Genomic DNA, 25,307 nt, shown 5'->3' on the forward strand with positions numbered 1-25,307 from the left:
TTTAGAAAGCAACTGGTTAAAAAACACTAGGTTTCGAGAGCGCAACATTTCATAACAATTATAATTCTAAAACAGAAATTACTTAACAAAATTTTGGGGTCAGTTTTTTTTTGTTTGTTTGTTTGTTTTTAAATTCAGCAAGCATGCTTTAAATTGGACAAAGGCTTTTGCATTGTTCTTAATAATATTTCAAATAAATGTTCTTTTGAACTTTGTATTCATTAAAGAATCTTGAAAAATCTGTTTCCAACAAATATTAAACAGCAACCAACTTCAACTAAGATATTTTTGTAACTTTTTATTTATGCCTTTCCAACATTTGTACATTAAATTAGAGCAAGTTATATCAATATTACATTACATTATACACATATTTTGATTTATGTTAATTTAAATTCTATTCAATTGCAGTAAGCAAATGTTGCATGTTTTTGCATAAATTCTCTGAGGGTTAATCCACTTCCTTTTCCAGTTCAATTTGTGCTTCCATCCCCATCTCTCTCTCTCTCTCTCTCCCTCTCTCTCTCTCTCTCTCTCTCTGTCATTTTGTAACCTACTTGGTGTTTTATGTCTCTCTTTAGCGGAGCTCGATGCAGAACATGCCCAGAAAGTGCTGGAGATGGAGCATGCGCAGCAGGTCAAGCTAAAGGAGCGTCAGAAGTACTTTGAAGAGGCATTTCAGCAAGACATGGAGCAGTACCTCTCCACAGGATACCTCCAGATCACCGACAGGAGAGGTCAGTGTCTTATTTTCGAAGGACCACTTCTACACATACTTGTTCAAATAATGCTCTTAACAACCCTTTTTCTTTCCATCTTTACTCTCCTTGTGTAGAGTCGTATGTGTTTAGTGGTTATTGGCGAACACATACGGAAATAAACAGTATTTTTGAAATCAAAATGCGATTTGTTCTGGGTTTTTTTTTTTGTAAACTTCAGAAAATAACAGCAAAATAGTTTGAATTAAAGCCGCCCTATATGATGTGCCGCTCAAGGCTCCTTCCTTTCCTTCATGAATATTTTAACGCATGCTGTTACTATGTTAAATGGGAGGTTAAAGCGCTCGAGCAAGGATGTTGATGCTAAACTGATGGTCTTCTCTTTCCTCTCTCCTGAATTAATGCTGCCCTGATGTGTGAGGTACTCTATGCTTTCCCCTGCATCTTCTTTGTCCTAGGCCCCTTTCATGTGTCAGTCTGTTCACTGTATTGTGAAATTTTCTTGTATATTCTGTGGTTTTGAAGCTGGTTTGGTGTTAGAGTTGTCAAAGTGTAGGATTATAATTTCTTTCTTTCTCTGGGGCAGATCCATTAGGCAGCATGTCTTCAATGGAGGTGAATGTTGATCTCCTGGAACAAATGGATCTCACGGATGTGTCCGATCACGAGGCGCTCGATGTCTTCCTGAGCTCTGTAGGGGAAGAGAGCAACGCTCGGTCTCCTGACACAGGTTTTTTTCACGTTTGTTATGGAACAAACACAAAAATGTGCAAAAATCTGAATCACTTTTATTGGCAAAATGCGCTCATACACAAGGAATTTCAAATCTCAGTACCTCAAAAACAATTTACGCAGTTATATGAGGAAAAATAGAATAGTGGTGGTGCAGAGATGTTGTTTGTGCAGGTATAAAAATATAAAAGTAGGTGGCATAAGTATATATAGAACATATTGCACTCAGTAGAATTGGTGTAATATGGAACATGTTCATAATAGAGATGGCTTGTGGAAAGAAACAAGACCCAAAACATATAAGAAAAACTCAATTTGTTTTGATGTGTTTGGATTTTTCCACACTAGCACAATTAGATTGTAGGACATACCCGATCCAAACCCTATTTGTAAATGTGTTTTTAAAAAGATCTATTTGTAGATGTATTTCAGTTTGAACTGTGTGTCCTTACTTCTCAGGATTAGAATACACTAATATTAAAGTTTTATACTAGTTTGTGCAAATAAGTGTAATGCGTAAATGCATGTGTGTGTGTATATATATATATATATATATATATATATATATATATATATATATATATATATATATATATATATATATAAATATATATATAAACCAAAAGGTTGTTATAAGGTTGTTATAAGGTTGTTATAAAGGTATAGAAAAAGGGTAAGATTTATCATTATTTTAGCATTACTTCATTTCTTTTAATTTCTGAGAAATATAGCTGCCAATAAAAGGCTAACACTTTTTTTTTTTTTTTTTTTTACTGAAATGTTTCTTAAGCACCAAATCAGAATGATTTATGGATCATGTGAGAATGAAGTAATATAGAACTGACTTTTTTACTCCCTAGTTTAATACTAATAGTAGTGGTTTAATGATTCCTCCAGATACTGCAGATACTCAGAAAGTGTGCAGATTTGTGTTGAATGGCTGCAAACACATTACCGTGTCTCTCACAGCATGCACTTCACAGGACTAATTAATATTCTGAAATAGGTGGCGCGACACATTTTAACCTTGTTCTGTCTGTTGGGCAGGTGGTCCGGTTCTGGAGCCCGGCTCGTCCCCCTCAGAGATCAGCCTGAAGGTGCCCTCACAGACCGATCTACGGCACACCGTCTCCTCTGTCTCGTCCTCCTGCACCGACACCATCAGCGGCGTGACCGAGGGCCCGGACGAAGAGGACGCTAGCGAGGAAAGCTGCAGCGGAGACTCTCCACTGGTCCAGTCAGATGAGGAGGAGGTACATGCTGACACAGCCCTCGTGGGCCTCCCAGAAACAGAGCCGCTCAAAAGCTCAGATGACAGCGACACACAGGCCCCCTAGTGGCCATGGATGGCAAACGCACTCGTTTCAGTGGCTTTCTGGACGAAAACCTGTTTTACATCAAGGCCCAGAAGAGTGCCAGATGAAAGACCTGCCAGATGTTTCTTCATGGCTTAATGCGGCACTTTAAGATGAAGATTTTGGAGCCTTATAGAATGCTGTTTGTGCTCAGCCTAGAGAGCACTTCTTTCTGACTTTTAGCACTGTGATTTTTTTTGTTTTATTCTTTCCCAATACAAAAAAAAAGCCAATGTACGACACAGTTCTTCGTATTACCTATTGCATCAGAATTATAATAATAAACATTTTACAGTGTTCCCGCTAATATCACTGATGTATGTTGCATGAATTTGTAACGCAGAGCTCATTTTTGCATATGACATTATCGAGCCGATCGAAAGACTCTGAAATACAATAAATATACCTTGAAATAAGACGAGCCTCAAAGATGGTCTCCGTGTAGGACTGATATTTCATATCACAGTGATCTAAAGCAAATATCTTCCACCAACGACTTCACAGAGTCTCTGATATAAAAATAGCTGGGAACATTTGGACCATCTGTGGTTACAGAATTTACGTACAGCAAGCTGTTGCTCTCAAACCCGATTACCTCTGGGGAAAAACACTAGTTATCACGGTAACTGCAGTGAAATGAAGGCAGCTAAAATGAGTAAAATCTGACGGCACGGCCTTTAATAACAAATGACTACAAGAACAAGGGATGTGTGAAAAGTTAGTCTCGTGCTCGCAGAGGAGGCTGCATTTTTTTTGAACCACAATGCATTGATAAATGGTTATAATTAAAAATAAAAATGTCACTTTGGTGCTCAAGAAACATTTCTTAGTATTGAAGACTTTGTGGAAACCGTGAAACATAAGCTTTTCATAAAAAAAGCACAAAAGGGCAAGCTTTTTGTAACTGTAGAATTAGTCACTTCATCAGATGAATGCATGCATGCATGCTGAATAAAAATATTAAGTGTTTTAAAGAAATATGAAAAATACAAATTAAAAGAATTTACAACAACAATAAGGTTTCATTTGCTAACTTCATGTAAAATGTACTTTTAAGGGAAGGGGGTAAAGTTCATACTAAATGTTCAAATCAACGGTAATATTAATGTACCTACGCTAACACAGACTAACAGTTGTATTATTTTATTTCTGTTATAAACACATACCTGCTTTTTAACTGTACATGCTCATTTTCCCTTTTTTTAACATTATATTGGATTATATTTGCAATCACATGATATACAAAATCTTTAAACACTATTAACACTTGTTTTATTTTTCATACTGTACATTATAATGTTGTGATTCCTAAATTTATTTAAAGCTTTTCAAATGATTAATTTGAATTAATTTTTAGATTTGTAGCGTTTTACGTATTATATTTAATACAAAATAATATACAAAAATAATTATGCCATTTTACCAGTTATTGTCTGTAGCATCAAAAAAAAAAAACATGAGGCCAGTAAAGTTTTGGAAGGATTGACAAGTGATTTATTTATTAAAACAAAAAAAAAAATATACAAACCTAAAAAGTAAAAAAAAAAAAAAAAAAACCAAAAAGATCTCCACTGGACTGGAGGACTGAATAACAGTGCATATAAATAAACAGTACAAGGATCAGGAGTATTACTGTATAAAATAGGGTGAAAAGGATAACAAAAGAAAAAAAAAACATTTTAAGGCCATAAAAAGTATACAACCACATTTTGGAAACACTGTTCAGTTTTTAAACCTTAAATACAAGTCAGTCATTTGGAAAGGGCGACTACCATGTTTGATTACAGGACTTTGATACAGTCAGTGCAATGGGTAGCTAGGCCTACGCAATAGTTTACTTTTGGGTAAAAGACTTTTCCTTTCGAATAAAAAAAGTAAAGCTAAAAAACTAGGGATCACCACTATCACATACTTCTCAGTGATTTAAGCAGCACTTAATTTTTGTATGTTTTTGTAGCAACCCTGTTAACATCTAATTTATATCGATGAAGAAACCAATGTAGAAGTAAGGCTTTTTCTTCATCTCGACCTTCTCATCCAAACCCCTAGAGACCCGAACTCAAAGGCTCAAATTTAACATTTACTGGCATAGAAACATATTTGGGGCTTCTTTTTTTTTGTTGATAAATATCAGTATTTTGCAATAACATTCTATGAAAATGAAAGAATATGTAAAGATTTAATTCTTAACAGGTGGAGCATTTTCAAGAAACACTGCTAACCAATTACAAATATAAAGTCGGGGGGGCAAAAGTTTGTGGGATAAAAGGGAAAGTGCATTTACAATTGAAATAGCGTATCTTTAAAAACAAGTACAAACTGCCCTCAGCATCAAACGCTCCAAAGATTATTGTGATTTATTAAAAGGCCTCAAAATGTGCTTTTAAAAGAGGGGAGTTCCTAGTGTACTCACACAAGGCCTTGAGATCACGGGCTCCTTGACGTGCATCTCATCTATCTCAATTTTTTTAATTTTTGTAGCTGAAGATCCAAAATGCCAGTAACCTCGATACATGTAATGTTAGACGTGTGGGCTGTACTCTCGCACGTTCCTTCTTGTACCTGACAGCTTTAAGACGTCATAAACGTGAGCCCAAGAGACAAACAGGCCGTAAGGGTGATGGAGAAAAGTGTCACTACAGCACCAGTTAAACACAAATGATAGGAATAGTATAGGATATATTTATATCTATGTATACGCATATCTATACTCGATTTAATGCTAAAACAACCCGAAAATACTCATCTAAAAACCAATCTCAATACTAGTGCAAAAGGTTTCGTGCTTGTTGATGATGACCCAATAGCCTTACGTCAGGTGCCCCAAACAATTGTGTATTCGCCCCCTTATATTTGACGTGAAATGCGATGTAACATTTAACCTCCGTACATTCAATATATTGGACTAACCAGCCAGTAACTACACGTATCTGTAATACAAAAGTGCAATATAACAGCTTGTTGTATTGATATATTTATACACTAGGTACAAAGAGTATTGAAGAGTGTTTGTACACAAGTATTAGGAACACCTGATATAAAAGGAGACCCGGAGGAATGTCGCTGACGCTCTGGTCTGGTTAGGAGCGGCCGGTGTTCTTTGAGGTGGTGCTGGAGAGAGTTTCTGGGGCTTCGTTTTGCTGGTGTCTTGCTGGGGCCGACGGCTCTCTGCTTCACGCCGCCCTTCTCCAGCGCTCTCCCGCACACTCGACTCACCAGACCGTTGATCTGCTCCTGCGCAAAAATAGCTTACGTATTTAGAGCGACATCTCTACTTCGAAGTAATATTTTATTCATAATGTGAATTATACAGCAAACCGCTGTTTATTAATTATCAATTAATACAACATCGTACAATACCGTGCTCGGAGCTCCATTTGATCTTCGGGTGTGACTAAAGGATCGATTTTAAAAAATAGATTTGGAGTGGCAAAACACCCGCGCAGTTTTACATTTTTATTTTCTGTGCATTTCTTGCCACATGCTATTATTTACAATTTAACATAATAACGCAACAACTCTCATTTTAAACTAGGAGTCCAATGATTCTGACCGATATTCAAATTCATGTTGATTACAATGAATTAAAAATGTAAAAACTCCAAAATAAAATCATTTTGAATGCTACACATGGATTTATACATGACGACATTGTAATGTTCTGAATAAAAAAGGACAATCCTTTTCATGATGACAGCAAAGTAGATTACAAGTCATTTCACTTAAAGTCACTTAAATGACTTTACATTGTTACAAAACATTTGTATTTCAAATAAAAGCCCTCCTGTTTGATTTTTTTAAATATAAAATGTTATTTTAGCAACATTAGAATGACATATGGAGGATCATGTGACACTGAAGTAATGGCTGCTGGAAATTCAGCTTTGCCATCACAGGAAAAATTGGAATAAAATAGAAAACAGCTATTTTAGATCGTAATAGTATTTCACAATATTACTGCTTTTACTGCATTTTTAATCAAATAAATGCAGGCCTGATGAGCGTGTGGGATTTCCTTCAAAAACCAAAAACTCCAAACGTTTTAGTGGCAGTGTATAACGAAACAAAAATGATTTACGATAATTGATTTTGAAATGAAAAAAATTTAGCCTTAATTTGATTTTAATTCCTATGTATTTCTATGTACCTCGGTGTAACGAAACATCATCTTGAGGCCTCGGGGGGACCTGCGCTTCTGGATGTATCGCAGAGCGCATTCCAGACAGAAAACCACATTGTCACTCTCATGAACAACCTGTTAAAAACAAGACAAGGAGAGTACAGTATGTACGCTAACACGACATATTACAGCACAGCTAGACCAATTAGGATGGGGAACTTTCTTCATAACTTAAGACAGTACACGATGTGTAATATTTACCATGGAGAGGTAACACAGATGCTGACACACTTGGCAGCGTCTGTCAGCCGTGTCTTCTGTAAATCTCAAGCGCTGCTGCTTCTTCTTGTCAGCTTGAGCCTCGCAGTGTGTGCCGTAGCGTGCGGACAGACGGAGCCCGGCCTCGAACAGATCCCTGCGCTCGCTAATCTCTGCATCCCTGAAATGGTACGGAACAGAAGTTTCACCCGCGAGCGTGCTCATCTGTGCTTCTGGCCACCGAAGCTCAATAAACGAGTCGAAGCAGGCCTCGGGGATGTGTTTCGGACAGACCTGAGATCTCTGATGAGACTGGAGACTGCATTCATGAGCTGCTTGTTGTCCCGCTCACATGTAGTGATCTGGTAGAGCAGTTTCTCCGTGGAGAAAGGCTCCTCTATACGACGCCGTTTAAGGTCCTGCAAAGAAAACACGACACGCATGTGTGAATGCACCGTACACCCACAGAAAACAGGCAAAACCTCAGGCCAAAAATACAGCTCTTTTTGAGCTGAACCAAGCCAAGTTCCAGCTGGCTTTGTCCGTCCGCGCGGCGAGTCTCTCACCTTAGCTGCCTCGTAGCCCAGTTTCATCCACTGGGGGTTGGCGAAGTGCACTGTCTCTGAGACACTGTAGCCACAACACACCTTAGACACAAAGGTCCCTGGGAAACATACCATGAACTGCCCACTCTGTTGCACAGTCCGGTACACTTTCACCCCCTTTCGACGGAGCACCTCTGGAGAAATCTGTCATGAGGATGAAGAGATAAAAGTCAAATGAAAACATTACATCAAAGCATTTTCATTACAGAAAGACAGTACATTTAAAGGGCCAGTCACCAGAAATGGCCACATTTGCTCTTTGTTTTCTGTTGAACACAAACATAGAAATTATGTCTCTGTTCCGTTTCGGTTCATATCTTGTGGTTTTATGAGTGACCTTAGTGACCCGGAATTATCATGGATGAATTTAGCATTATTTTATTTTAAGTGATATTATCATAGAAATGTTTACATTAATAAATTATTATATTAACTATAGGCCAAGGCTACCAGACTGTATTGCGTGAATTTATCATGAATAAATGTTACGTAAAATAAAAATAAATGTTGTAAAACAAAATAGCATTACATCACGTAGCCACGACATAAGGATGTTGTTACCGCAACAAAATGATCTTGTGGTCGTGACATATTATTAAGTTCCCACAAGTTAATATGCTGTGGCCACAACAAAATTGAGCGAAACAAACATATCCCTACCCGGTCACCATAAGAAAAGAGAGTGAAAGAATAACATGAGAGTAAATTAAAATCAAATGTTTATTTTTATGTGAGCTGTCCCTTTAAGAGAAAAGTCAGCTTTTCTCTCTCACCATAATGTTCCTCTCTAGCATCTCCAGCCCTGGAGTGCCGTTCGCCTGTAGCAGTGTGTGTACTACTTTGTCAAGTTTTGATTTCTCTTCAGCTGGAATACAGTACCTGAGGATGAGAGAGACACATTTGTTAGGCAACAAACCAATTGGGTTTGATTTAAAGAACTTACCAAACTCTTTAAAACTCTCACCAAACGCAGTCAGCACCAGTGTGTAGGTAATCTATATACGGAAGGCTGTTCTGGTCCCGACACCAGCATGAGGTAGAAAAGACCATGCCTATGTTCAGCCAGGGGATGGTCACTCCTTCAGGCAAACACAAACAGATGTACTGAGCACTTGATGCTGCAGATTCGAGCAACTTCGCAGGCAGATTAAATATAAACATCATTCTAAAGGATCTAGCATGGGAACGGGAATATAATATCTTGGTGGTCAAAATGTTTTACTATATGCATTCAAGTTTTGTTTTTCAGAAAACATTACCTGGCACAGCACCAAGATGACGTAAGATGGATCCTGAGTTATTGGGAAGGACAGTAAGATTCCATCCATGCCTTTGGAACAAAACAAACCAATTAGAGTTTGCAGAGTCTGTCAATATTTTATGCACATTTTGTTTATCTTCTACGGGTAAAGGTTTTATACATCGTTAAAGCACCATAATAGGTATTGTACAGAATTTTTAATTCTCAGTAATAAGGTTCATTTACAGATACACATCTTACAATAGTTGAGCAATACATCAGCCAACACGGGATTTTCTGCTCATTTCCTATGTTTTTAAGCTAATCTTTAAAAACACTCTTAAGTCACGTTCGAGAAATTCCAGAGGCAAAAAAGGCTCCATTGTCTGTTGTCAACAGTAAAGTGATGTATGAAACAGCTCACACGGGAGTCACAGTCAACGCAAGCAGCTTCTTGTTGGTCAGCGTGGTGTATCTGCGTGACCAACTTGAACTGTTATAAATCTGTGTGCGGAAATCTTTCACGCACACGTAAAATGAATAATCATTTTTCATAATGTACATCGAAATGCCTAAATTCACCTAATATATCTTTAAATGATAGCATCTGTTTTTACTGGTGTCATTTGTTAATATATATATATATAGTTAATTTGCAAAAACAGATAACTCCATTTTTAACAATTCTCAAAAATCATGTTTTTCATTGTGCATTCCAATTAATCTTAATTGACAACTTTAAAAACATAATAACATACTTAAAAATATGATTTTTGAAAATGTACAAAAACTGGGTTGTCTGCAAATAAACTCAATAATATTTAACGTTTATATATAAATATACATAATATATTTCTATTAACTATAATATTTATAAAAATTTGAATTGATGCATTAAATGATGTTAATCTATACAAACTATAAAGATAGTTTACCCAAAAATTTTTATTCTGTCATTATGCAATTCCCATCAAATCGTTCCAAACCTGTATGAGTTTCTTTTAGCTGTTGAACACAAAAGAAGATATTTTGCTCACCAAACAGTTGATGGCAGCCTCTGACTTCCATAGTAAGGAAATATACTATAGATGTTGATGGTTACCGTTCAGCTATCTGGTTACCAACTAAATTTTCAAAATATTTTCTTTTGTGTTTATCAGAATAAAGAGACTCATACAGGTTTGGAACAAAGGGAGGTTAGACAAAATGATGACAGTATCAAAATCTTCACTTTTGGGCAAACTATCCCTTTAATGTAAAAAGTTTTTCAAAACACTAACTTTGAAAATGGCTCAGACTTTCCCACAGGAAATCCACTCCCATGAGTCTTTGTGTCAACCCTCCCACAGTGCACAGCAACATGGCATTCCTTTTCATCAACCAGTCTCCAGTACTCCCTCTGCAGCAACAGTTAAAAAGACGTGACAGTGAGCATGACTAAAAACAACATCACTTATTCCTGCGCATCAAAGAAAACATGATGAAAACAGCTTGTCAACATGAAGATGTACCTCAACTTCAGCGGTGTCTGGCTCTTTGCTGAAGCACATGTTCATAGTGTTTCTGGCTGCCCTGTAGAACGTCGTCAGCGAGAACGACTTTCCCTGGCAAAGACAGAAAAATGATTAAAGGGGTGGTTGAATGCTTTTTTCTAGGCTTGATGGTGCAGTCTAACTTGTGTTAATGCCTCGTCACCATTGAGTCCCAGAGAATATTATTGCACAGAACATTACAGGACGTTTTAGAATATGTTTTGTTTGTTATAGTCTTATACCTTTAGATACACTGTTATTTGTAAATGCAGCTACGTATGTTAGCTTGAAATATACATTTTTATCCTGTTTAAACATGGATTTATGGTGGTTATATCACCACCTGTTGGTTTGGCGTGCTCTTGACAGTGCTTCATAGCATGCTTTTGCCTTTGTTGAGTGTTTCCGGGGGGGCGGGGTTTATATAAATTTCAGGAACAGTGATGTCACCAACCCGGGAAGTAGCTCGTTGTAGTCCCTACAAGCCATTTTTGTAGGCATTAAGCTGCCAGAATTTGAAAAGACTATATCTCCTCGTAACTTTTTCAGACACTGTTTATACTCAAACAGCAACATTACACAATAACTAAAAATAGAATTGTGAAATCACTTAATCTGCCACCCCTTAAAAGAAGTGTTCATAAATATAATTATGTATCCTGAAAGTAGAGCAAACATACCCTGTGTATGCACTTGTGATGTTCATTTATCACCCCTTCATCCTCCCCTCTCTTCTCTAGTCTTCTCGGCCGGGTGGTCTTCGCCGTGGGGTCCAGCTCTCTGAGGTGCTCGCGAGCTCCGCTCCGGTGCAACGCTCCGTTCACCAGTCCATTTTTGGGCTCGCAGCGTGGAAGCAGCAGAGCGGCATGCTGGGATATGTCTCCCTGGCCCTCTAGGGGCCCACTTCTTCTCTCCAGGGCCTCTTTCTCTGCCAGCACTTCCTTCTCCAGCTGGGCCCTCTGGGCCGGGGACAGGGAGTCGTAGGAGAGCAGGTACTGGCAATACGCCTCCTGGAGCTTGGCCAGCCGGTCTTGAGCCGAGCGTGGGATGCCCAGCAGATCGGCGAGACGGCCCCACGTCTTCAGGTCTGTCACCTGCTGCATGCCCCCCATTTCATTGAGGATCTGGAAGAATCTGGCCAGGTCCAGTTCACAGCCGCCTGAAAGGAAGCAAAAAGGATACAAATGAATCACCACGCTGGCTGTTTGCAAATGGCTGCTTCTTTAATTTCGCTTCACTTTTATCTCTAAATGTGTGCGCACATACCCCATTAGTCACAGGCTTTCAAACGGCTCGCATTAGTGCCAGCAATGTCACTGTTTGAGTGGCACATTGAAACTAAAGAAGGATTTGAGGTTGGCAAGAAGGCAGCAGCTCTGTCTGGCATGGCCAAGATGATTTTCCTCATTCAGTCAACAAGAGACCAGACTGAGCCGTCTATCTGTCTTGGCTCTAGATGCACTGAGTAATCTCGTCAAAGGAAGCTGCCTTTGCTAGCATGAGCTCGCTAATCTGTCCTAAACTGAACAGGTCAGTGGCAGAATGACCAATAGATCTGCACTTATAGCTGGTAGATTACAAGTGAAGATAGAATACTGATTTGAATATTAATACAAAATCACACCACTTTTTGTCTGAGCTAACACGTCAATCTAATTTACTTCAACTAAAGACAACATAGCCTGGATTTAAAAGAGAATTTGATGAAATGGGTATGAATATAATTATATTAAGAAAGCTCTTTTGAAACTGTAACTTCTGCTGTTGTAGTCAAGGTAGTAATAAAGATTATAACCGTCTTAACATTGATTAACATTTTTGAATTCAAATTAAACATGATGCTAAAACAATTATTTTTTGAAAAGAATAAGAGTTGGGTCACAACATTTAACTGATAAATTCATACAAAATACAAGTAAAAAACATTTAAATGAACACAACCTATTTTTTTTTACTTTTGACATTTTTGAATAGAAGCAATTAATTAAATATTGTGTTATAAAGTGATGCATCCAAATGAACCCATTTGAATGGAATTAATCAGGCTGTCTAATGCTACATAAAAAAAGAGGGGAGTGTTTATGCCAAACCGATTTACTAGCATGAATCTTACTTTAAAACATCTGATAGCAAGGACCATTAAGGATGAACCGATTCACCACAATGAACCTGACGTTTCCATGCTTATTGTGAGAGAGTGTTTAAGAAATAGGATAGTGTTGTGTAGTGTTATGGATAGTGTTTAAGAAAAATTATTTCACCACAATGAATAATATATAGTATTATTCCACATATAGTACTGTTACGCTTTAAGCAGCTCAAGTTTGAATCCCAGCTCGTGGACCACTTCTGATCCTTCTCTCTCTCTCTCTATCACCTATCAAAATAAAGACTAAGTTAGCAGCATTTCTACTAATTAGTTACCCCCCAGCGCTGTCTCTGATTGTCTATTACGCTCACTGTCCAGCCCTTCTTACCTATAAGTGGAGGCTCTTCCATGTTAATGCCCTGTGTGCGCAGGTGTCTCCTGATGCAGGCCAGTTGCTGTACATTCGGGCCCCAGCGTCTGCCCAGCTTGTGCACATGCTGCACGTACGAGACAAAGCGCATCTCCTCTTTAAGCTTACACTCAGGACGCCAATCCGCTGGCGGAACAACCCGGTACAACCCATACGCCTCGGCTTGCCCCCGCACAACCTCCATGTAAGTCATCGGGTCGTGAAAGTCGCGTGTGCTGGGATAGAAAACGGGAACCTCCGTGACCTCCGCGCTGCGCCGGCCGCGTTCTTTAGGCTCAGCTTGGTTGACGGGCTCAGTCGTATTAGAAGGATTGCCTTGCTTTAGAGAATTGCTTGTTTTGGGGGTCTCTGATATTTTGGGGGAGTTGGCTGGCTTCAAAATGTCTCGTGTTGAGGTAGTGGGGCTGTTCTTGGCCAGAACGGTGGCTTTACAGTGCATCTGTTTGGTGAACATGAGCTTCCCCGCCGAAGCCCGTTTGGGCCGTTGCGATCCTGCCACTTGTGATCTCACCGGGGTCTCCTGAGCTGCTTTCCTACTCCGTGTCCCTAAGGGAACCACTTGCACTTTGACCCTCTTGACCTCGACCTCTGTTCCGGTCAGACTATCCCCGGCTAACTCCAACTGCCTCTTTGACTGTCTCAGTCCGTTTCTCCTGGGTGGGAAAGTGTCCGTCCCACACAGCCTCCCAGCAGTTGCTGGTGATAGCACCTGTTTTTGCATCTTGGCGTGGCTGGTTTGGGCTTTTCCTGAGTTGGAGTGCTGAGGGTGTGTGTGGGTGTGGCGTGTGTGTGTGCTCAGGCTGAGCTTGGCCTCTTTGAGCAGTCTGGCTTTGGTGTAAGTCACGTGGCCCTTGGGGTATTTCACAGCTTTGGTCGGGGGACTACGGGGTTCTCTCGTCTTCCTAGAATTGACAGTGGATGCTCCTGATGTTCCATTCATTTTGGACGGCTGAGGGATGATAGAAATTACTTTAGTTATTTCATTTATTTGCGCTCTAGAAAACTGAATATGGATAGTTGATGTATCAGGGTGTCCAATGGTGTGACAATGTAAAAAAAAAAAAAAATCTCACACTATTCATGACTCTAACTATAAACTATAACTTTTTGTTATGTCACACTATAGGACACAGTCCAATATGTTATTGGTCAAATACCCATATAAAGTAAATTCAACACACAAGATGTTGTGCATCATTTTATATTTGTTTCTTAGTATAATTCAGGTATTCTTTGTATTCATGTTGGTTTCATATAGTTAAAAATCTTCAGACCATTTCTGAGAAGGTTTATTGACTATTGTTCATTTAATAATTAATAAACATCATTTTTTGTGAAGCTCACCAGATTGTCCAACCTGAACAAAATTTTGTTAATTTATCTGATCTTTAAAAATATTTAATGATGTTGAAATATTTTTGAGGGTCCACTTTATGACATAATTTCCTGTTTTATGCTTTTTTCATGTTTCTGCGACTTGAACTGTTTTAATAAAATATATATTTTGATGTAAAAAAATTTTGAAGAATAATTGTAATATTAACAATGTAATAAGAGAATATATATATATATATATATATATATATATATATATATATATATATATATATATATATATATATGTATATGTTTTAATTTCAAAATGTAAAGCATGGTTATCACATAGGTAGATTAAAGTGTATAAATTGAATATTTGACACTTTTATCTAAAGAAATTTTGCATTCCACAAAAATCCCAATAATGATCTTGTCTGAGCTGCAGTAAACGCTGGTTCTGCATTGCTGCAACAAGAGTCTGGTGTTTGCTTTCTTTTCACTGATTTAAAGTCAAGGGCTGAGGGTGTAGTTTTCAAGAAGCAGCAAACATAACTTCCTCAAATGTGATGCACCACAACAACCTTTAGAGTGACCACATTCTTCCACTAGGGGGCTCAGTGGAGCTGTTCTATCGTTCTTTAGGGAGCTCACGCACGTGACCTGGGCCATGTAGTATGATTGTTCCATCTGCATGCGATGGGGGATGGGAGGGCGATTAATTTGTCTGCAAAACCAAAGTTCTTGACAGAAACCACAACAGCTATACAAATGGTCCACCACATGCAGACGCAGTTCATGTTTACAAAAATTGCACAGTCCCATGTATGTGGTACTTGCACACTCCACTGGATTTGACTGTGTGGAGAGAGAGGGGGGTTGGGTGGAGGAGAGATGACATCATGTGTTGCTATAGGCCTGCTGCAGGATAGTAGGGATAGGGTAAAGCTAACCGTATGCTGCTCTGCGAGCCCATAGGACGCTCTGGCAGAAGAGGAGGAAATTCTGATGAACACTCACAAATGGGTCCTACATAGTGTCTATTAGCCCTCTCTTCTGTACCAATGTATTAGCAGACAGTAAAGGGAGGCAAATGTCACTGTGCGCACTGGAATATAATTTTCTAATAAGTAATGCTGTGTGTAAAAATGGCAGACGGTGTTTCTTGAAAGCGGAACATTTTGTTTTTTGTTGCTTTTCAATTATTCACCATTCACTCATAGGAAAGGTCACTCTGAGAGCAGCTAAGCGTACATCGTGGTGTATAACAGCAACAAATACCAGTACATAAGAATAAATCTCACTGTAATAGATTATGAAATATGCTACTGTAAGCTGGCTTAGCAGTTCTTACTAAGAAGCAGGATTTTGGGTTATAAATAATTCAAAAATCTTTCTGAAATTCATTTTATCTTCAGCATTTATACATCTGAATCCCTAAGGCTTGATGCTATTTCTCCACAGCTTTCAACAACTTCATTGATCTTGACATAAAAGTTGTTTTCTCAAAATTTCAGCTTGAAAATAATTTTCTCTTGTATTTCTCGGTCTGGAAGTGACAAAAGCCATTTCTAAGTGCAATATATATATAATGCTGCATCATAGTTGAGCGAGTCCAATTTCACATTCATCAGGGACCCACTTAAGCTCAGATAGACAGAATATGTCTGTCAGGGACAGACCACTTCACATCCGTGTCATACACTTAGGAAGGCAGCTACAACTTTACTGTTACTGTGAAATAATAAGTGATCTGAATGTCTGAACACTTGGTCAATTTCGCTTCAAGCCAGCTCGAGGGACTGTGATAACGACTGATGTTCGACAGATGTTGATTAAATGTTTTGCAGTTGACCAGAGAAATGATGAGCATTACTTTTGTCATGCAAAACTTAAATGAAGATCAGGAGAAACCTTATGTTGAGATCACAAGAAAATTAAGTTGGGTTCCTGAGAAAACAAAACGGTACAAACAAAAAAAACAAACAAAACAGAAAGTAATGCAACACAACACAAAACGAAAAGCAATACAGCACAACAAAAAAAACCCAATTCAGTGATACCTGTTGTTTCTGTTCTTGTACAGCCCTGTTGGGTCGTAGATTGTGTGTAGTGGAGGTCCTAGCTGATGCTACAGAGTTCTTCTCCTTCCCATGGACCCCGTCTCTCCCTCTGGCCCTTAAACTGCTCTCGTGTTCCTCAGCAGCTCGTGTCTGTCCATTAAAAACTGGTAGAAGAGAGATCATAATGTTAAGAATTCTTTTACCACATTTCGTTATTGAATACAGCCATATTTCATTTCTAAAATGAAAAGAAAATGCATGTACTTAGATGGTTTATTTATCTATATTAGGACGCACTATGGGTGCCTAATGATTATAGCCTGAGATAACCAGACGGTTTCCCGCCTATGTGACCTAAACCAGATGAGTCAGTACTGTAGTGGAAAAAGACCCAAGTTTGAATCTTTCTGCTGAATGGTCTTGCTGTACCTGACTGCACTGCTTTCCATTTTCTGTGAACTTGACTTGTAAATTGCTCTTATAAAAGAAGACTGCCAAGCAGCTAACAGAGTCTGCATAGAGGCCTTGTCTAACGCACTAGAATTTATGGGATTTTAAAGCTCAAATATTGTAACAGCAAAGCTGCTTACAGCTCTCAAACTAACATCAATAAATCACTGAAACCCAGTACCACGAATGACTGAATGCCACTAAAAGTGCTAACTTTGGCTGTGTTAAACACTAATCTCCTGCTCTTCGACTGTAAGAACAACTTAATATTGCATGACAATCTACTGTAACAGATTTTCATTCTTCCTGAGAGCCACCCACATTGCACTTGGACAAAAGAAAGAAAGTTTTCAAAGTTTTGCGCCTCCATTAACTAAACAGATGGTAAACTGAACAGAGAGTCCAATGTTAGCAGTAAAACACTAAACAAGTATTGAAAGGCTCTTTGGGTCACTTTAGTAAATGAAAGCTTCTAGAGGGACCAACTTATCATTCAAACCATTTGGAGCTCAGCCAACGGTGCACATAAAAGTGTCATATTTAGCGTGTGGTCTCGTACAGTATGTAAAGAGAAGTGGCTCTAGTTTCAAGTTATAAAGTAGGGATGCTCAACATGACTCCTATTTTCATTAGGCAGCACACAGAGTGTCCTTTCAGCACGATATCCCACATACAGACACAACACACTGCGCAGAGACTGAATTTAGAGCAGCAGAACTTCTACTGAAAAATCTTGGTCAGTGTTCAAGGATCTCATAAGCGTGGGGCGCATTGGAGAGGAATGATCTAAATTTATAAACCCTGAAAGCTGTTCCCACTTTTAGACACAAACACTGTTTACCCTCAAGGTTCAATCTGACCTCGAAACCCCAGCGAGGTGACGGGTGCGTGGTTGTAGTTTGTCCGGAGCCCCTCAGACATGTGTTGAGTATGTGGAGCAGTATTGGTTTACTGAGGTGTCAGATTACTCTGCAGATTTTGCTGAGTGGGCATTAGGGTCCGGTTACAAACCCAGAGACCGAAAGAAATGGGGTGAGCACTCAAAAGACGTTCATCACTTTATTATATGGCTAAATTTAGCTTGGCCTGTTTTGATCTGTTAGCTATAAATATGTTGGAAATAGAAAGAGAAATAGGAAACGCAGTTCAGTGACCAGTGCAATCATTAATTATAAACAGAGATAGAAAAATGTATGTAAAAATATTTATCATAAATATAGCATAAATAGTCATGAAAATAATAATAATAATTTTATTATTTTAACACTCAAATATATATATATATATATATATATATATATATATATATATATATATATATATATATATATACAATACATATTGTATATTTATTTATTTATGCTGCAATTATTTGATAAAAAAAAATCTTATGAAAAAATAAAATGATTAACATATGTTATTTTATCATGAATTAACTATTTATTCCTATTGCAAAACTGAACTTTCAGCTGCAATTACAAATTATATTATACTATATGTGCTTCTACTACATGAGATATTAAATACCTTGTCTTATATGGATGCAAATGTAGAAATATATAGAGCAAATGTCAGTCTGTATATAGTCACAGCTCATTAACTGTACGGTGTGGAAAGAGGCAGGACTGTAACACCTTACTGAGGTCCTTAAATGGAACCAAATGTCTGCTACTGGCAGTGCAATAATACAGTAAAATGGGTTGTAAATCACTATTTTGTGAAAAGTGAAAAAGGATAATAAACCACAAATCGATCATGTGTTTGTGGTTATTCAGTATTCAGGAATGTAAGTACCATGACCGTTGGCGATGCATTTGTTGGGTCCTTTGCTCTTGCGTGGAGTAGACTGGCAGAAAGCAGGGGCATTGCTAACACTGTCTTCTTCCTCTTCCTCATCCTCTTCCTCATCGACATCTTCATCATCTTTAGCACTACCAAAGTATGCCATGTTGCTGGGCAACGCAGGAGAGCCTGAACCAATGAGAGAGAGGGTAAAGACAAAATGAGGGAGTATCATACGGAGAGAGACACACAGTACGAGTTAGAAATAGAGAACAGAACAGAAGTAATGACTACAAGCTGAGATGAACACAGATTAAGTCTTTGCATATCTTGCTTTATCGGAAACCCGATTAAGCTTAAAGAGATATCAAATAAAAATGAAATAAAAAATAATACAAATTTAGTTGTCATTTGTAATCTTATGACTTGCTTCTGTGGAAAATAAAGGAAGATATTAAAAAATTATTAATTAATAATATATAGATAAATAAATATTTTGGTCCCACACCACCATTCACTACATTTCAGTCAGGTCAGTACAATATAATATAATTAATACAATGCAATACAATATAACATCATATAATTAGCGCTGACAATCAATAAAAAAATTTATGAAATAATTTTTCCTGAAATTCGACAGAACACAGAATGTTATGTTTACTGTGCCTTTCAGAACACACCGCTCTCGCATTTGAGTTCTGCCTTTTTTGTTCCAACAGCATGTTATAAATTTGTGATCGTAAGAAGACGCTAGAAGACTCAATCGCGATTCATATGTGAATCCCCTAATAGTTAGCACATCTTTTTTTTACAAAAAAATATATTTTTTTTTTAAATAGTAGCGTACACTTAAATGAAACATTCATAATGATTGACTTTTATTTTACAAAAAAAAAAACAAAAACTGGCTTTTACTGTGTAGGAAAAAAATGTATCTAAACATATTTTGCGTTCCGCAGAAAAAAAAAGCTTGAAAACAACATGGCCATTAATCGGTCAGATTTAAAAAGCTTCAGTTTTCTACGTTTTGCACAGACGTTCTCTCTTAGGGCGCAACAATAAGGAGATAACTTCCTAAAACTCTGGTGAGAGCATTTGTATACTGTGCAAAGCTCCATATCCTGTTTAACTTCACTGTCCCAGCACTGTGAGAGAGAGAGAGAGCCGTTAAATGGGACGGCGGAGTGGTCCAGCGCTCATCTCATGTGCTACTGATCCTCGCTGAAGGGTTCAGCGCTCACAATAGAGAGCCTGTTCACCAGCTTTATTCCACATTCCCTCAATAGCCATTTATCTGCACCAGAGTCACTGGGTCCGTGGTGCTCACATGTGCCGTAGCATGTGATTGTGTGTGCATGCGTGAGAGAGTGTATACGTGCGCCCCGAGGAGGGGGTGGGGAACGGGACAGACTGCTGAGAGACAAATAGAGAGAAGAAGCGGTCCACTTCTCCAAACCACAATACTCAATAGACTGTTAAATTTATGTAGCAACCTGGTGATATCTGCCATTATTTGAGATCAATAGAAATGAACTATATGAAACGACTGGTTATGGATGGCGGGTTATAATTTCCAGGTGAAATGAGAGCCCAGATGAATGGTGAATGAAAGGGTCCCTGGGCCCCCTAGATTACGGAGCAAGGCTCTTAAGGCCCGTCTTCTATCATCAAGAGCTTTAATAAGGGCTCCTGGGGGCTTTGAGCTATTGGCTATTGTTCGCATCTCAAGAGGCAACTGAATGATTCTTCGATAACGCCAGAGGTTTTGAAGAGCCATTTCAGAGCGAATATTAATGAATGTGATTTTCATCTCACAATTACTACTCCGCAGTAATACAGCCGATTATTTGCTGTGATACAGTATTCAACTCTCACTAGTCATTAATTAACATGATATGCATAATTTCGCTATGCGCAGGAAAGAGGTCTGCGTTTTGTCTAAGTATCCTATTATTTTTGGAAAGAGTTGGAATATCAGATCTCATGATGTCCTCTGATTTTAATTTTTCCTTTCATGCCTTTGAATGATGCCTTTGAGGATTTTTTGTGCATGAATCTGAATCTGTTTTTACATCTGTCCCTTATGGGCTGCTGGAGAATGAGGGTGAAGAGAGAAAGAGAGTTAGAGCAGGAGAAAAAAAAGTGAGAGAGCGAAAGAAACAGGCTTAAATGGCAAATTAAATCAAATTCAATGTTGTTAATATAAATTCAAAATGCTAATATAATGGTACCCAGATTAGGAGTGTAATATATATAAAATAGTGTAAAGTAGTAGTATAACTGAAATAAATAACGAAATAAATATTTTATCCACACCAAAGCTGCATTAAACTACAGCAAAAAAAAAAAAGTACAGCAAATGCTGATTTGGTGCTCAACAAACATTTCTTATAATTATTAATATTGAAATAAGTCTTTCACTAATTTGTGGAAAATAGGATAAACACTATTTGTTCACAAGAATAGCATTCATTTGAAATAGAAACCTTTTGTAACATTGTAAATCTCTTTACTGTCACTTTTGATCAATTGAATACTTCCTTGTAAAGTACAAATATTAATATCTTTCTAAAAAGTAAATCTTATTGACCTTAAACTTTTGAATGGTAGTGCAGATACAGTATATACAGTCATGGCCAAAATTGATCATTAAAAATAAAAAGACATTTTAGAATTATTTTTCACTGTTTACTAAAAGTTTAAAATGCAGCTTTTAGAAACAGACACTACTATATAAATGAATGGATGGATAAATAAATAAGGATTTTACACTCATAAGTGACATCTCTTGCTTCCTCGCTCAAGAGGAGCACCAACCGCCGGTGTTTCTGAGTTACGACTTCTGGCATCTATTAAATCAGCCTTGACTTATGTGACACTACAAGCTCAGGTTATATTTTAAAAATCCATAAACTGATCCACAATGCCACTCTCACATTTACGTTCGCTCTTAGCTCTAACCCAATAATGAAAAGAGGTTTGATATGATGAAGGGGAGGAATGGAGACTGGGAAAAGATGTTCTCATTTACATTCTTTATGTTTGAAAATCCATTAACCCACTTTGCCCTCAGCCAAGAGTCCATGGCAAATCCAATCAGTCTGTTCCCTGTCTTTACACAGCCGTGTGTGTGTGAGAAAGAAGAGAGACGGAGAAAGTTCCATTTCAAAGTAGCCTGGGAAATGTGAGTGAGTGGGAAGGGAGAGAGAATAAGCGAAAAAGTATGACGTTAACTCAATTTGTGTCCTCTATGTTTGTTCTGCCAGCAAAGCGGAGAAGAAGAATATGATTAAGGACTGCAGCAGAATGTATAGCTGTCACCAATGCAGACTCATCACTGTTTTTACACCAACTATGCTTGCTTCCTCGAGTTCTGTCCTTTGAGGACAAGTAAGCACCTTTTATCTGGTAAATGTAAAAGTTTTAATTGTTCAAATTTCTGTTTATGCTTTAATGTCAAAACCAGTTTTATTTTATAACTAATTATATACTATTTTTTATTTATTATATTTTAAATGATCTGTTATTTTTATATTCATATTTCCATTGTTATATTGTTTTTATATTTTGTTTTATTTTCATTTTAGTTTTAAGCCATTTTTGTGCCATTACACTTCAATTTAGTTATCACTGTACCTGTATAGTTTACTTTATATAGTTAGTTGCCAAGGCATCATTTCTAATTTTATTTAATTCTTTAAATTGACATTTAAAATGTTATCATTTTAATTTCATTTTAGCTTTATTTGAATTCATTATCTTTATTAGCTTTAAATCATCATTTAGCTTTATTTTTAATAACAGTAATTTTAGTTAACAATAACAACACTGGTCAAAGCCAATTATTTTTTTATATTGGTTGTGTTAATTGTCACATTTATGAATGTTTTGCCGTACATCAACATATTCATTTATGCTCTCTCTCATAACTCACAACATCCATAAGCACCCAAACTATATCCAGCAGATTTAAAATATTCTTTTTGTTTAACTGATGTTTTGACACACTACTAATATGCTTATCTAATAAATGAAATTTTATATATATATATATATATATATATATATATATATATATATATATATATATATATATATATAAAGTAACCTGCATGCATTATGAGAATCTCAATGCAATTTCCAATTAATTAACCTTGAATAGTATAACGCCAGTGAATAAGAAGAAGTTCCTCATGTTCGAGAGCTTTTCGTTTTGCCATTGTAACCTTTGACTTTCTTACTGGAAGGGTAAAAGCCGAACTGAAAACGTGCACTGACAGATCAGCCAAGAGCCAAAATACATAACAGCAGCACACAAAAGACAGCCAGCCAAAAGTCTGCCAGTGACTCCCAATAACCGTGACTCCCATGTGAGAGGTCAATGTGTGCTGCCCAGAGGCAAAGAATTATAAGGCCTGTAAACATTTTAAGAGTTGATAGGATGAGAAAATGAAGACAGACAGAGAGCAGACCCACCTCTTAGGCAGAGGAAGGTAAGGGAAGTCTTCTGTTTTGGGTTTGCGTTTTGTGAGATGGTTGAGCATGGCTGGGCTCGGGGCATGGCCTCCAGCATTTTCAGCGGGGTGGCATTGGGAGAGCAGGGATGAGACTGAGCAAACTTCCTCTGAGCCTGCAGTCTCGGCCTGGTATGAGAAACAGGGAATTAGGAAATGAAGGGATTAGTTCTCCTAGAAATGAAAATTCTGTCATTATTTACACATCTTTCCATCCTTCATTTATTCATCAAGCAATTCTGAAAGCTTTCACCAGTCAAACTTTCCTAAGCAATTTCAACGAGTCCTTTCTTCTTTCCTTTTACGTTACACTGAAGACTGTCACGTGGGTTTTGAGTAAAATGAGAATAAATGATGACAGATTTTCGATATCTTTTATTTAACAGCTTCTGTTTTAATGAGGTTAAGAAACCGGGTTTCTGGAATCTATATAAGAAAGGAACGTGCTTTGGTAGGAATAGAGATGTTAACTAATTGTATAGGAGACCTGCAGAGGGAAGCAGTTTGGTCTGATATACAAAAGCTCAGCAAAAAGCCTGACTGTGCAAGTCATTTTTAATTGGCCAACAGCACAGTATGTTGTGTTTTCATGGTTGGATGTCCCCACCAGCTTTAAAAAGCAAGACGTCTATGATTTGATGTTTTGCTGGTGAACAGTATGGACTAGCCTAGAATGTAACTTCATACTGTATTCTCTGGCACCTACAGTTATAGATCTGTTATTTTCCCCACCTAATTAAAGCATCACGATATAGCGATCCATAAAACTTTTATCAGTATTTCTAAAATGACATGCTGTAATTCCACAATAGGCTGTACTCTAAATCTCACTCCTAAAAGCCTAGTAAACTCACCTCTTTCTGACAGGCCCCTCCATTGAGTACTCACGGCCGCAGTCTTTGCTCTGAACGGCATGTTGTGTCCGGTCCGACTTACAGCTTCCAGCAAACAGCCCGGCTTTAGCTCCCGGACCGTTTAAACGTCCATTTGTAAAGGAGCCTGGGAAAGTTTAAGCAATAGTCATATACACATAAATACAGAAGAAAATGATTTGCTCCATCCTGTTTTTTACCATTGCTATAACACTGATCTTTTGAAATGAGCAAATCTAAAGGACACAGCACCCATAGCAACCTTTTGAAAAAGAGGTTTGAAACAGGATTGTTCAAATAATTCAGTCTAAAAAACAGTAAACACTCAGACTCCGAACTGACGGGACGTAGGGAAAATCACAATGCCTCCATTGTCCTGTTACATTTATCTAAGCTTTCTGTTCGGTTAAGTCACCAAAAACAAACATTTAGTCTATTAACTCACATAAAATGTGTATGAGGTATTGTCTATTGTCTCTTCCCCATCATCCAAAATCGAGAAAAAAATGGCTCTATTAGCATGTATGCCCTAGTGAAAAATAAATACACTAAAATATATTTGAAATACACTTATTTTAAGCTGAGTATATAGTGCAAAGACAATTACTTCATTTAAGTACTTAATGAAAAATACCCTGCAATTGACCTTTATCCTGGTATTAAACTACATGCACTTCAATTGTGCAAAAGTAGTCAAATATACAATGAAATATGCTTCATTATACATTTCGTGAAAACCTAAATGAAATATATACTGAAGTATATTTGATTGTGCTAAAGTGGAAATATTGCAAGAGGTACACTTTAAATATTTCATTTGCATTCAAAGACTGATATTATTCAAAAATGACATAATCCTTATAACACATTTTAAACTGATATTAAGAAATAAGCATTGTGTACAAGTAGTACTCCAAATAAAGTTGATAATTATAATCTTTATTTGGTAAACCTTGGAGCGATATGTGAGTATGTTAATAGATTTGAGTTATACTTAGTATAAAATAAATGTATTTTAAATATATTATTGTTTTTACTAGGGTGGGGCCTTGTGATAAATAATAATAAATAATAAGCTATGTATATAAATGTACTACACATTAATTAAATATTAATATTTATTAATATTAATAATCAGTTAAAATAATGAATCAAATAAACCATTAAACTATATATTTTATTTATGGAAATATTTAAACATACAAAATGTAATTGTATATCCGAATGCA

At 37.3% G+C, this 25,307-nt stretch overlaps 2 protein-coding genes and 1 long non-coding RNA gene across 3 annotated transcripts in view; 1 reads left to right on the forward strand and 2 right to left on the reverse strand.

Annotated features, from left to right (window-relative positions):
* The first annotated feature begins 527 nt into the window (after window positions 1-527).
* LOC122361071 (dysbindin-A-like) lies at window positions 528-3,235 on the forward strand. Its single transcript, XM_043262030.1, has 3 exons — window positions 528-737; window positions 1,315-1,449; window positions 2,499-3,235. Exons 1-3 carry the CDS (start codon window positions 620-622, stop codon window positions 2,786-2,788), a joined length of 543 nt encoding a protein of 180 aa, XP_043117965.1. The 5' UTR covers window positions 528-619; the 3' UTR covers window positions 2,789-3,235.
* LOC122361072 lies at window positions 1,237-2,616 on the reverse strand. Its single transcript, XR_006252851.1, has 2 exons — window positions 2,478-2,616; window positions 1,237-1,410 (listed from the first exon to the last, which is right to left on the reverse strand). It is a non-coding gene; the product is annotated as an uncharacterized LOC122361072 (long non-coding RNA).
* Window positions 3,236-5,609: 2,374 nt separating the features above from the next.
* Window positions 5,610-25,307, reverse strand: part of LOC122360718 (protein Jumonji-like) — a 33,117-nt gene continuing 13,419 nt past the window's right edge. The window contains 18 exon segments of the mRNA XM_043261540.1: window positions 5,610-6,040; window positions 6,954-7,061; window positions 7,188-7,365; window positions 7,479-7,603; window positions 7,751-7,933; window positions 8,563-8,668; window positions 8,754-8,868; window positions 9,049-9,119; window positions 10,310-10,428; window positions 10,541-10,633; window positions 11,242-11,720; window positions 13,039-14,029; window positions 16,458-16,621; window positions 18,702-18,878; window positions 23,169-23,190; window positions 23,192-23,250; window positions 23,253-23,335; window positions 24,061-24,205. Of these exon segments, the coding sequence (XP_043117475.1) occupies window positions 5,789-6,040; window positions 6,954-7,061; window positions 7,188-7,365; window positions 7,479-7,603; window positions 7,751-7,933; window positions 8,563-8,668; window positions 8,754-8,868; window positions 9,049-9,119; window positions 10,310-10,428; window positions 10,541-10,633; window positions 11,242-11,720; window positions 13,039-14,029; window positions 16,458-16,621; window positions 18,702-18,878; window positions 23,169-23,190; window positions 23,192-23,250; window positions 23,253-23,335; window positions 24,061-24,205 (3,470 nt within the window). The 3' untranslated portion in view covers window positions 5,610-5,788.

The sequence above is a fragment of the Puntigrus tetrazona genome, chromosome 16 (genome assembly GCF_018831695.1).
Source record: "Puntigrus tetrazona isolate hp1 chromosome 16, ASM1883169v1, whole genome shotgun sequence".
In the NCBI taxonomy this organism is placed as follows: Eukaryota; Metazoa; Chordata; class Actinopteri; order Cypriniformes; family Cyprinidae; genus Puntigrus; species Puntigrus tetrazona.

What these genes read in the sequence shown, in the direction of transcription:
- LOC122361071 (XM_043262030.1), top strand. Translation starts at nt 620, where the DNA reads ATGGAGCATGCGCAGCAGGTCAAGCTAAAGGAGCGTCAGAAGTACTTT. An exon ending in CCAGATCACCGACAGGAGAG is followed by an intron (nt 738 to 1,314) that starts GTCAGTGTCTTA and finishes CAGATCCATTAG; the next exon opens with GCAGCATGTCTTCAATGGAG. An exon ending in CGCTCGGTCTCCTGACACAG is followed by an intron (nt 1,450 to 2,498) that starts GTTTTTTTCACG and finishes TCTGTTGGGCAG; the next exon opens with GTGGTCCGGTTCTGGAGCCC.